The 13,853-nt window shown below is 41.5% G+C and overlaps 1 protein-coding gene across 1 annotated transcript; it reads right to left on the bottom strand.

Annotated features, from left to right (window-relative positions):
- Positions 1-12,147: 12,147 nt before the first annotated feature.
- srxn1 (sulfiredoxin 1 homolog (S. cerevisiae)) lies at positions 12,148-13,314 on the bottom strand. Its single transcript, XM_088937744.1, has 2 exons — positions 12,995-13,314; positions 12,148-12,487 (listed from the first exon to the last, which is right to left on the bottom strand). Exons 1-2 carry the CDS (start codon positions 13,232-13,234, stop codon positions 12,278-12,280), a joined length of 450 nt encoding a protein of 149 aa, XP_088793870.1. The 5' UTR covers positions 13,235-13,314; the 3' UTR covers positions 12,148-12,277.
- Between the last annotated feature and the right edge of the window lie 539 nt (positions 13,315-13,853).

Genomic DNA, 13,853 nt, shown 5'->3' with positions numbered 1-13,853 from the left:
GACTAAAACTAAAAAAAAAAGATTTAAAATTAAAAATTCTTTCCCAGTAGCCAATTGGCCTGCCTGTGTGTTGACTTGGTTTGTTTGTGAGCAGGGAGATAGTTAAGTGTTAAGTAAATAAACGCCGAGCAGATGTTTGGGGGCGAAGCTCAGGCTGCTGGCTCCCTGCGTCAGTGTTTGAGAAAACAACTAAAGGGGGCAAATGGCTTCCAGACCCCATGACTTGAAACGGCCGTGTCAACTGAGGGCATGTTTGACAAACACAGCCCGACACATCAAGCTCTGCTCTTCACTTCAGCTGCACTAACAATACTGACCCACCGACAACTTCTACTCCATTATAAAACAAGACACCGGAGCTCCACCGCACTGACCGTACTACCGTGAGACAGAAGTTATAATGGGCAGAACAGACATTTGCTGAAGAACTGTTATTACCAATCCAAGCCTCCCAAAATGAGCTCCTGTTTTTCAGCACATTTACAGCACAATTACACTTGACACCTGGGCCCACAAATTATCTGGGACAGCGCTAAATTTGTAAAACGTCTTGAGAAATTCAAATGAACTGGTGGAATGATTTAAAACACAAGAAGATATTGTATTCCTTAAAGCAGGGGGTGACTGACTAATTCCTCTGCCGTTTTGTTTAACTGTTTCTGTTTCTGAGAGGTAATAAAAGAGATATTTCAAGACAACACCAATGGCTCAGTGTTAGAAAAGTGTTTAAGCTTGTTCAGCTTAAAAAATGAATTAATCAGTAGAAATATTAAATCATATTCCCACCTTGCTTCAATACTACACAGCACACTATCTAAGTTTTTTTTACTTACTGTAAAACACTGCAGCCTTCTTGCATTGAGTTCGCTGTGAATTAATAAAGGGATTCCTTTGTTTTTTTCATCAGAAAAATACAGATGTTGATATCTCTGTGTTGGTAATGTTGGCAATGCTAGAGACTACAGGTTTCATGGTTTAAAAATCCATGTGCAGAATTAAAGATGACCACATTTGTATCTGCTATTTTCAGCTTCATAATCAGAATGGGTATGATCATCACTCATGAAGTGTCATGAGAAATCTATATAGTATATTATGCTGTACAAAGTGCCTTCCTGTTATTTCACATCCTGCTGGTTTCATATCCTGTTATACATTCGCTGTGTGACTTTCTGTTGTTCACTCACAGATTATCATTTCCCATTAAAACTAAATATTCCATTACCGGTTCACATTACTTTTTCAAAAGGCGTCTCAATTGTGATTTCGAGGAAGCGCACAAGAAATTATGAGAGCTTCACCTGAAGCTGAGAGAAAACAAGCAGTGTGTGAAAAATCTGAAGAAGAGGGGAAGAGGGGACATATTTTAATGTTACTACCACGCCCCGGTCATCTCCAACTGGCTTTGCATCTTTGTGCACCACGATTTATCTTCCCCTGGGCTACAAACATCTGGAGCCCATCAGCAATTAGAGAAGCTATTTTTAACTGCTGATGTGCGGGGATAACACGACACACACCACTCTACGCTGTTTAGTAAGTAGTGGAGTTACAGGAAAGTGCAGATGGTTCCTTTAAACTACCGAAAAAGCTCACTGGGAAAGATCCCACTACAAAAGAGCTTGCACAGTGCTCGAGTGTTCACCAATAAAATCAGTGGAGTGGAATGATGTGACAAGGAGATCTGAGGCCCGCGACAATATTTTTCTAACACTGACAGTGCACAGCGATGGGGGGTGGAGGAGAAGCAGTTCTGTGATCTAGTGCAAGGGCTCTTGTTGACTTTGTGAGGTTTGCTTTGTATTCCCACATGGGGACCCTTCCAGTCACTCGCCCAAGCACTGCCCAGCTGCACTCAAACTAGAGGGAAAAAAAAATTGACTGAGTCATTTCTTCCTGATGGCCATTACCATTGATATCCCTGTTGTCACTGTTGGGCCCACGAAGAGTCGAAATGAGAACATTCTTATGAATGAAAGCCATTTTTGGCACTTGCAGAAATGCTGTGAGAACAGGAGTGAAATCATTCGTTTCACTTCTCGAGGCAGCTTCTGATGAGGATCGTATTAAAAGCCAGAAATGCAAAAGTATGGCTGAGGAAATAACATATGCTGCAGACTGGAAACTGTTCAAAGAAGAATTAAAGCAATCCTGCAGGGAAACACTTGAAACAATGTTTCCATTTCCCATCTGTACTTCATCATTTATGTCCTACAATAAAAATCCTATAAAACTTTATGCTTAATATTTCCAACTTTGTTAAAGACTGCACAGCGCACAGTCTATTACGAAGCACAGAAAGGAATACATCTAAAAACACGATGTGTTAATTGTATTTAAGACACTGCAACGTTCTTGGATTTAATGAGGAATGACTAAAAATATTCCTTTGTTTTTTTAGCAGAAAGATTAGAACATACAGTAATTATGCAGAGTCAGAGACAGGATGCACAATAAGTTGGCCCCAACCTGCATCTATGGAGAGTGGAGTTTTATACCAGTAATACATATAATCACTAAAACAATCTTGGAGATAGGGAGAAATGCAACTATCACAAAATAGTGAGGAATTTCTGGGGGCAAGTATATTGTAATGCAAATAGAGAAGATTCCTATGATGTACTGTATATTTATTGAATAAATAGGAATAACGGGAGAACTACTTAAAAGGATTCCACAATATTTTTACAAGGGAGAGAATGTGTATGGGATTAATTAGAACCTCAGGGCAGATGACTGAAGAAGACAGGTGGACCTGTCAGTAAATATCTGTGACTGATGAGCTTGACGGCTCCCAAGCCTCCTGCCCCCCTCAATCCCCCCCCAACCCCCAGTTTCTTATACCAAAGAAGCTGAGTCTGTCAGGTGTGTGATTAGCACCACGATTGACCTGCAAGGGCAGAGCAGTGCTCCGTACCTTAACTGTATAATGACAACACCGAATGAGAGCAACGTGCAGTGCATTTAGAAGCAGCGTACTGTTGAACAAATGGACTTGACAGGCAAGCCTGCGCATGACTGTAAGAACGCCTCAACCCACAGAGTGTGGCCAGAATCGAGAAGATGGAATAGGGGAGATTTTAAAATGCGGTCAGGATTAAATCTCAACTCAACCGGATAAAACTGAGAATGGATGGATATTGCCGAGAACAAGAACATTCAGCCAAAGATATCTACATTGCTTTTCTAAGTGTTGAGTAGAAGTTCAGCTGCTTGCTACAGTAAATAATACCCGAAGAACTTACCTAGCGGTAAATCACAGCTAACATACAGTATGACGTTTGGATACATGACGTTTTATGAAGCAATCAAATCTGGCCTTCCCCAAAGAGAAGCTTACCACTTTTTTTGTCTGACTTCAAAAGATCTCAAAAGCAAAGCTGGGCCCGGTCAGTCCTGTGCTGGGAGAGATCTCCTTAATGAATCCATTTTATCCTTAGTGAAAATACTTTTGGTAAATAAGGATTTTTGTAAAACCAGGAGTCCGGACTAAAATCTACTGTGAGCTTGCACAACCTGGACTTCCCTAAATTTCCCCCATTATTTCAATGGTTGGAGCAATTTCCACACTTGATCTGCTATATAGCAGGGCTGCTAGTACATAACATACCTACCCATCCATCTGTCCATTTTCTAACTGCTTTATCCAATACAGAGTCCTGGAGAAGCCAGAGCCTAGTCTGGAAGTAACAGGCACAAGGCAAGATGCAGTTACATAAATACAATAAATGAATATACTGTATAACATAACAGAATGGAAAACATTGCCCAGTCAGCTTTCAGAACATTCTGTATTAATGCCTCCTGCACCATACAGAAGCATACAATGAAGACAGTAAACAGGTCTGCCACTTCTGAGAAGCAACTCTCCAAGTACCACAACACTGAAAACCTTCAGGGACAGCTGAAACCCCCACAACGTGCCAGACACTGTCCTCATGTCAGAATGGGCAAAGAACAAACCTTACTGAGTTCACTGAACAGTTAACAGATCTGAATTACTCTATTTATAAATAGAACATGAGTGTGGAGCGTCAGAGATAAGCTGGAAAACAAGCTGGCCACAACCTATATTCAATGCAGAAAAATACAACAGCCAACCATTTTTCAATAAACTATGGTGGCATCACAGTAGATTTTGAATTATCCCAGTAAACTGGCTTCCACTAAAAGGCACAGCAAATTGTTTCCACTGGCTATGAATTCTCTTCTTATAAAACAGGTCTGTGCTATTACCGGAGCTCAGTTCACAACAAACACAACAGAGCAAAGCAAACATGCCCAACATGTAAAGGCAGTTCAGTTAGAATGAGACTTTTGTACCATTACTACTATTATCATTTGTACTAATTAATGACAGTCCGGAGCTCAGCAGCAAAGAGAGTGAGGGTTCCAGAACCTCAGATCACAATAAAGATACAGTCAGAATCCACCAAGCAGCTCCGATAGGCCTCACACTTCTCCTGAGGCACACTGACATGCAAAAGCGGCCGAGAGCCTGTCTTGCGGTCGCTGTGGAGAGGATTTCCCAGCGAGGTCAGAGTGTACTCGTCTGGCATGCATTACACGCCTGCTGCGGCGGGCAGTCTGCTCAGATTCCGGGCAGAGACCTCAGAGACACGCTAGATTAACGCGGCAGGCTTCAGCGCTGACAAACTCCCCGCCAAGGAGCTCTCAAGTAATCCTTCCCCGGGTGGAACGAATGAGCGAGCAGCTTCACCGGAGGTCACTTTTCATAATTTTATTGAGGCCGACCCCGAGGAATAATAAGGATCAAGGGCAATCAAAGCCTGCTGTGTAGCAGTGAAGGCAGGCTTCGGGAAGGCCCTTTGTTCAGGTCTGCGGATGGGCTGGACTGTGTTGCAGAGACGAGGGGTAAACATAACTGCATTACCAGGATGGAGAAAGAAGCCCACCTTGCGTGTCGAGGCTGGAGAGGGTCTCATTCGCTCTCCTGAAACAGGCAGGTTTTGTTCTTGGATTTCTGAAGGGAAAACCCTTGACAAAATTCTCATTGTGCAGTTTTTGTGGAATTTCACAAGCTTGGCTGCTGTTACCCTGCCTCAGTTGATGCTCACCAAGGAAAAAGAGTGCAGCGTGTCTGAGGCTGGATAGTTTCATACTTTCATTATATTCTGTACAAAACAATACAGAGAGGACATTTTTCTCACACCTACATAGAGCCCTCATAGACTTCCAAAGGCAGCTGCACTTTACAATTTTAACAAGGTTTACATTTGCAGAGAATGTTATTTTTTTAAAGTTTTCTTTAAAAAGAAAGGCTGACACAGGGGAAATATCTCCATAAAATAAAAGGTTTTACAGTTTTGCTTGCCTCCCCCACTCAGTGTATGCTTTCTCATATGCTCATCGGGAATTTTAAAAAGCAAGAACACAACTCCTTATTTACCTCATAAACCATAAAAATAAGATAAATTCAACGGATGTCTAATAGGTCGCATTTTACCATGTCCTTTTCTGCACAATTTATACACACAGCATAGCCAGCACTGCACAATCTGTCATTGTAAGGTTTAAGAAACTCAGCTAAGCAAAGGTCAGTACTGGAATGGATGACAAAGCGGCTGCTGTCACCCTTGTTGGTCAACCAGTGACATTCCAGAATTTCCAAATCGATGATCCAGAATGTTGACAGAGCACAATATTCTACAGGAGATGCTGTCGTTCTGGTGACATAATAAGTCAAGGTCCTGATTACAGGCTTGTTAAAGATCCCATGGCACTTTTAAAAAAAGAATGTGTTTAACCCCAGGGTCCTGGCTAAATTCCACTTTGGGTTTGCTCAATATTCCTATAATCAATCCCTATAGTTGGTAAAGTAATGTCTCACCTCTTCATCCGATCTGCTCTGTAGAGGGGCCATTGTGTGAAGGTGGGTATTGCAGTTTCTGAATACGAGTATGGCTTTGCAAACCTGTCAATTTGGTAGAAGTCTGCAGCATTACTGTAGAACAAAAACAGCAAGGGCATCCTACTAGAAAACCAGCATGATTTTAGAAAGAATCTTTTGCGAAAGTGGTACGCTCCCAAACAAATCATAAACCATAAGAGTTTCAAATAGCATATGGGGTACAGAAAAATTAGGGAGTAGGTTTTCACATACGTGTAATGTGTTTCGTTGTCTACCGAGTGACTGCACTAATAGAGGTACTTATTCAGAACACAGACTGAGCCCTGACGTGTCAGCTGGAACCCAGGCTGTGTTATTAGCCAGCTTGACGGAGACTCTTTAAGTGGTGGCGCACAGTTGGCTGAGCACTGCTGGAGCTGGGGGGGCTTGGATCACTCACTTCGCATCAGTCTCTGAAAGCAGCAGGTGCGAACCCCTCCCTCCCTGAGCAGAACGAGATAGGCTCTCACATGCCAAGAACCCTTTGAGGATACAGTTACTTCCAGAGAGGGATAGCGTCTTCCCCTCACAACAGGCAATCTTTTTTTTTTTGTCTAACAATTTATGCTCATGAGGAATGACCACAGAGAAGAATTAGACACATCTGAGCATGTTTATGGACCTGTTATCAGATGTGCACAGAGAGACATTTATAGGCCAGAAGAGGAGGAGACAAGGTCAACCCCGTAAAAAGTCAAGAGTTAACCAAGGCGTAGCTGCAAAGATGGAGATTGGGTGAAGGAGAGATGCACAAGACATACAGCAAGGAGAGACTGGAATATGAAATGTACAGCTCTGAGTCATAACATCGGAGATTCTGATGATTTAGTACAGCTGGGAGGAAAGTGGCTTGGTTGGCGTCATCCCTCTCAAGATTCAGTTAAGAACTTCCATAAATATATATATTTTAAATTTCGGAACAAAAAAAAACCCTCATTTGAACAGCCCCCACTCCAAGTCCCCCCCACCAATAGTGTAATCTCCCCCCAAGTTGTGTAATACAGATCTAACCATGTCAGCAGCACTACGCCAAGCCCCTCACATCTCCTTCTTGGTGCCATCAGCCTGAGATTTAGAGAGCTCCATATAATTAGAAAGGGAAATCATAGGCTCTCAGCAAGCATCAGCATTTTTAGCGGCAGTCAAACTAGCGGATTAGATCCATTTCTGTTGCAAGAGGAATTATCGTATAAAAAGAATACTAGGTGAAAGGAATATACTGTACTTAGAGAAGTGTACAAAGAAAAATCCTGGTTCCAAATTGTACACTCTGTGAGGTTAACTGGATGAGTCAATTATTGGGATTTTTGGAAGCAGGATTTATTTTGTCACAGATTCTGTTCCAGGAAATGTCTTCTTACTGTATGTAGTATTCCTATGCCGGTTCCAAACACTGACAACTGTCTTGTATGAAGTTGTCATACAATGTCTTTTTATGAAGCCTCTAACAGAAATCTGTTAAAGATCTAAAGATTTCTTTGTTTCGCCCCTGAAACCCACCAGATTCTGCACTGGACTATAGGCAAGCATTGCAGAATGGAGATGTAACTCGAAAAACCCACAAAAAAAGAGTCAGGAATCCAGTACTGAGCTACGGTACCAAGACCTATTACAAGCAAAGACCATCCTCATTAAAATACATCAACCAGAACTTCTCCAGAGTCGGTTAGAGAAAGGGTGACTCCCTTTACGGAATATTTGGTTATAAAAAACATATCTTCAGACTTCAGAAAACTTTTTACTGAACACTTAGCTGTAATCAAGTACATAATTCCATCCATTCATTTTCTAACTGTTTTATCCAATACAGAGTTGCAGCAGAACAGGAGATCCAAGGAAGCAATGGGCACAAGGCAGAATACACCCTGAAAGGCACAAGTAAATTATTATAGGCCCACAATTCAATATATGGTGTCTAAGGTGAACACTAGCACAAATTAAGCTGAAGTCTTAAATGGAGAGGAAAGAAGATCTAGATCATCCGGATGTCAACATACAGGAATGCTAGGATTAAACTAAACAGACGGTGCTCATAAAACTCAGAAGTAGAAATAAAATCAAATATTTAGTAGAGCTAAGCCCCCTTCAGGAATATTACGCTGCCAGAGTAGAGAATTTAATATGCAGTTGCTTCCCTTTCCACATGTATTTAAAAGCATGCAATCTTTCCCAATCAGCTAGAGAGAGAAAAACAGGAATCGCAGAACTAAAAGAAAATTAAGTGAGAAGAACATTCATTTAAATAACGCATATAATAAGCTTCCGTACATATGGGAGCCTGAAGAGATCTGGTAAAGTCTGTCCATCTGTTCAAATCGGCACATACCTGTTTAAAAATATTATTAAAGTTGTTTATTGTGATGGCATGTAGCAACAGGAAATCTTCTCACACGCGACGATTCTTTGGAGAAATTTACAGGTCTTCTGGGACGCTCCATTGAAATCCTCTCAGCCAAGGAATGGTTCCTCTTGTTCAATCCCTTCCATTTCCTCCAGGGTCACTGAGGGACTGCAGGACTGTGGCTCCAGGCTGAGGGGCTTATCTCACTGCAGAGAGAGCCCCGCTCTCCATAATCCTACCCAGGCCGACCGACAGATCAAAAAGACTAAAGCACTGGCACATCCCTATCCAGAGCTACAGATACATCTAGGGAACCCTACAACATTGAAATGTGCAAAGAGAGAAACGTCACTTCAAGCACGGCTCACACAATCTTGGAGGTTGCAGGGACAAACATACAGTACCTCAGGCAGAACTTCCACCTGAGAAACTTGGCTGTATATCTATTTAAAGCGTGCTGCAGAAGGGCAAAACAATTACACACGGGTGTCAGACAGGCTATTATGCATCTAAGCTACACTTCAATTAAAATTCATTCACCCACATTCCAAATTCACAAGTAACATGCTAGATCTGAGAAAGGTTCACTCCTCATTTTTGAAAGACTGATTGGTTCCACCTTGAAATCAGAGGAAAAAAAAAACCTTTCTGGAGCATTTCTGTGTGTCCTTTAATCTAAGTATGAGGCCGACTCAGAAAGGGGTCAGGAGGGTTAACTGGAGTCATCCTTTTACAGACTCTTTGTAGACTGGACGCTGTAATGGGGACAGCGGGAGCGACCGCGCTCTAGGAGTCTTAAAAATAGAGTTTGCTCTTCCCACTGGGATGGCGTTGGGGGGCCCTGTGGCCAGGCGGGTTCAGTCCAGCCTGGAAAATGGAAGCACTCCGTTCTCATGACACCTGACCCCGCGCACATCCTGTCCCCTGCCTGCCGGGGAACGGCTGGGGATCGAGTGGGATCGGAGGAAGCCGAGGGCCGTGCTCCCCAAGCCGCAGCCCTCTGCAGGAAGACTCTGGGCGAAACGTTCCTGCACATCACTGCGATACTAATTAGCGGCACCACGACTTGGTTTTTGGAGGTTACCATCTCATACCAAAGAAAATTCCTGACCGCAAACAAAAACAAAAAGGCAGCACAGTGTTTGATTTGATGAAATCCCACCAAGTGGCCCGGACTGTATCCTTAATGAAGCTGTTTTGATCATCAGAAGCCCTCCAAATCTGCTCTATGTGGTATGACAACAGGAGAAACAACACGAGAGACCCTTTGGTCCCAGGGCTGTTGTTAATCTGATGTATTTTATTTGGCATGCCAGCATCCCTTATTTTTCTAATACTTTGATCCAAGAGATTCTGAAAAAAATGAATTAGACTAAAAAAAAAAAGTTTGACTAATTTAAATGTTAGCTGTGCCTTCTTCCAAATAGAGCTTAGTCATATTTAATAGATTCCCATATGTCCACCACATTGATCAGTATATTACCTCATTCTTTTTACCACAATTACAGTATGTCCATGTCACTCAATTAGATTGCTTAACAAAGGTTATTATAGGCTATTCCAGGTACTGTATGCATTTTACCCTAGATATGCTAGATTCCATTCTGACAACAAACCAAGAAGTGTCTTTGATGGTGATATGGTGCTCGCATTCTGTGTTACAGAGTATAACTGTGTAATCCTACTGAACAGGGTAATGTCTAATGTATGATCTCTGTCATTGAGAACATTTGTCACATACCTGTTCCGTACATCCCAATGGCTCAGGCCACATGTAACGTAAAAAGAAATTCATCCACCCATTTTTTTAACTGCTTCATCCATTACAGGGTTTGATGGCAAGCCACACACTATCCCAGCTAGCAATGGGCGTAAGGCAGGCTACACCTTGAATGGGACACCAGAACATTGCAGGCTGCAGGACACACACTCAAACCAGGGCCGGTTTACTCAGAAACCAATTAACCCACTAGTATGTGGACTGTCCAAACCAGAGTACCCAGAGGAAACCCACACAGACATGGGGAGAACATGCAAACTCCACGCTGACATTACCCCAGGTCTGGAATTGAGCCTGGATCCCAGTGTCATGAGGCAGCAATGCTAACCGCTGTGCCACCCATGTGAAATTCACAGTTTCACAAAAAAGGACAATCTCACGGAATGTGAATTCCATAACTGGAATATGATACAGCACGCAAAGGAAGTGGTGACTTTTTCTGCATGAAAATGTTCTTTACCAAATATTAAGCAAATATAACTCATTCAAACACTTACCTTAAAACACCCAATTTTGACTCAATCATAAAAGTCATAAAATCAAAACATAATTACTGATCTGACTTTAACTATGTGCAAGAGCACGTTTAAAAGGTCAAAAACATTCAGTATCAATAATAATATTCCAGAAATTTGGCAACAGAAATCCTAGCACTTAAAATTGAAAATTAATATAAGTTACTTGTAACTAGGTTTAACAGATAAAACGGTAATATTTAGTTCAAGTCGTGTGCAGATTATCTATTTTTAGATAATATACACACAATTTCATGACTTTCCCAATGCTCAACAATTTCATCAGAAAAAGCAAAGGGTATCATGACTAAAAAAGATCAGAGCACTCTTTAGAGGTTCTAGAACTAAAAAAAAGATAATTAAAACCACTGCAGATGTGAAATCCACAGGTGCAATATTTTATCAACACCACAAATAAACAGCTCAACACCTCCATCTGCTGGTCAGTCTATCTCTGCATTTATTAGTAAACACTTCGTATTTAATCACTTTTAATCACTACAATGACTGAGAGAAATCAGTACAACAGGTCCACTAAAATATTCCTTTGGCAGCTGCAATTTTCTTTGGTAACCCCCAGTTTTATATTGTTAAAAGGTAAAAGTCAAAAGATAAATTCATATGAATTCAGCATGGCAAAAATCAGTTTGTGGCGACCTCCATCACACAATTCAAACATTGCGTGTTCCTTTAACTGCACAGTACTGTGGGCTGCACCTTATCATGCACATTCAGTAAAACTTGAAAATGTTTCCCTGCATAGAGGTTTAATGTCACAATTTGCACTTTCTGATTGCAGTACATTTACTTAATAATAGTAATTCTGCAGTTACAGCATACCGTGACACACATGGGGGAAAAAACAAACGAAAGGAAACCCAAAGAAGATCTTGTGCTTCTTAATTAATGGAAGCCTGTCATTTTAATACAGGCTTCGGCCCCAAACCAATACCTGGATGTGATCTAAACATAGCCTTGCACGGAATTCCAAAGTCCCATGCTAGCAAACAATACTACGGGTCTTCCTTAAATAAAGGGGTGACAATAAATATAGAATCTGACGTGTTGAGCAGCAGCACCAGCGGGCGGCTAGTGCTCTGTGCCTCTGACCTCAATCAGAGAGGTTCCTGGCCTCTTTTGTTGTCTCTTTCCTGTTCTGTGCAGCTGTTTCCACACGATGCTTCTCTGACATTCAGCCAGCAAATTAGCACACAGAATGCATGGCTGCCGTTCAAAAATACACCGTTTCCATTTCACCACTCAGATCCTTCTCTTATTAGTGTGCTCAAGTCCCATAAATCAAAAGACATATCTCGTAGAGATCTTCCACTGCATGTCCCATTGTCCCTGTTTATTTTGGAAGTGGTGGTGCATACATTTAACTCTACAAATCTATTTCCTACAATGTCCTGTGCTAAAATACACAGTCCTGAGATTAGGAAACACTAAAACCAAGATTTAGATAGTTAACGTTCATTAGGCTGGCTTGCCATTGTGTCACAGCATGACGGCACACCTGACTGGAATAGAGTCCCTCTGATTTTTGGAAAAACTTCTGTGTTCGGTATGTCCACGCTGTCCAGTAATTCTGTCTGTATTACCTGTGTCCAAGTGGATTAACTGAAGATGGAGTGGAATTAACCGGTGCAGCTCATTCTCCCACTTTATATACTGTAGATATACAGTAAGTCTGAAACGAAGCTCAGCCCAGTCTGTAGCAGGTGCTAGGATCACTGCAGATCAGGGGTCGAGGCCCCTAAGTAAGTACGTAAGTCTGTAATGGTTGATTTGACAATTTTCGCCGGTATAGTCTCCATGTTCAATCGCTGATAGGCTGCAAACCTGTGACAGCCCCCGAAAGAATAGAAGTAATCGCCTCCTCTTCGGCCCTTAATCCACAGCACATCAATCGGAGGGACGCAGTGCACCGTCTTAGGTTCCTACAACATCATATACAGACAGATACTTCATAGCACGTTATCACGGAGCGACAACTGTTCATTCACTGTTAAAAATATATATTTAAAAAGGAGAATGTGCAGGAGAAAAACGGTGAAAGTGATAGGAAACCACTGTCATCTGCCACTGCGTAATCAAAACAGAACTAAAACATAGTCATCTATATTTTCATCGTGAGCACCATTTGCATGTAAGTCAACGTACTGTATTACATCGGCAGATTCCGCCCCTTATCTTCCATGTGGGTAAACTGCGCTCTCCGTAGTAAATGCAAGAGACGTGCAATTTGCACACGGGCAAAATGATCCGCCTCCTCTTAGTTTTGAAAGTGGAGAGTAATTTTAAGTACTCTAAAAGTTTTTTTTACAAATCACCAACTTTGTACTGTCAAACAAAGGTAATGTCTTAACATCAACTATTTCAGAACTTTTAATTCAACATTGCATTTAGATGCTACCCGCTGATATTGTAAAACGAAATGACACTACCTTTATCTTATGCATCAGACTCTGCACTTTCTCCTCATCCAGAACCGGTGGAATGGGTCGGATAATAACCTTCATGGGCACGTTATGGACTTCTTCAATGCTGTCCGAGTGTATCGACTTGTTTTCATTCCTCTCGCTATCCATTCGTCCCTGTTCAGCAGTAAATACTTTTGTAGAAAATAAAATGTTTCTGTTAAACTCCGCTATGTTACATCTTATCCTTGAAACAACTGCGAACATCTCGGTTTGACAGAGTCAGTGTGGTTCCGAAAACAAGGAAGTGTTCGCTTCACAACGCAACAGGACGGAACCATTCGCTGGAGGAGTTGTTGCCAAGTTTTATCCGCAAAATGACCGCAAAGACAAGTATTGGAGCCTAAACAGAAAGTGTATTTATTCTGTGTAATTCACACAATTAGTGTATGTTTTTTATCCGAATGTCTATTATTTAAAGTGATAAAAATCCTAGTACAGTAGTAAACGGTGGAATATTCCATTTGACCCAAAACATGAAATATTTTACAGTCCTGTATTGGGTGACTGTTTTAGCTAAGTGACTGATTCCAGCTAAGTTCTGTATGTTATTCTTGAAGAGTTATTTCACCTCCGTTTTTAAGTATTGTAATTTTAAAGTGTACATTAGATATTTATAGGCAGTTTGCGCTGAAGAAAATGAAGGACGCTATTGCGCAACACCTGAGTGCACATTTCTCAGGCTTGCGCTGAAATGCTAAGTCACGATGATTCATGAGTTTTAGAATAATAAGGTAGTTATTATAAAACCCAGGTTACTTTTCAAACCGGAAATGGCAAACCTTAACACACATGCACCAGGTGGCGATGTTGTGTTCATTCTTGC

Source organism: Atractosteus spatula, chromosome 19, assembly GCF_055471065.1.
Source record: "Atractosteus spatula isolate fAtrSpa1 chromosome 19, fAtrSpa1.hap1, whole genome shotgun sequence".
Lineage (NCBI taxonomy): Eukaryota > Metazoa > Chordata > Actinopteri > Semionotiformes > Lepisosteidae > Atractosteus > Atractosteus spatula.
This window is presented reverse-complemented; position numbering and strand designations above follow the sequence as displayed.

What these genes read in the sequence shown, in the direction of transcription:
- srxn1 (XM_088937744.1), bottom strand. Translation starts at nt 13,234, where the DNA reads ATGTTCGCAGTTGTTTCAAGGATAAGATGTAACATAGCGGAGTTTAAC. An exon ending in GTCTGATGCATAAGATAAAG is followed by an intron (nt 12,488 to 12,994) that starts GTAGTGTCATTT and finishes ATGATGTTGTAG; the next exon opens with GAACCTAAGACGGTGCACTG.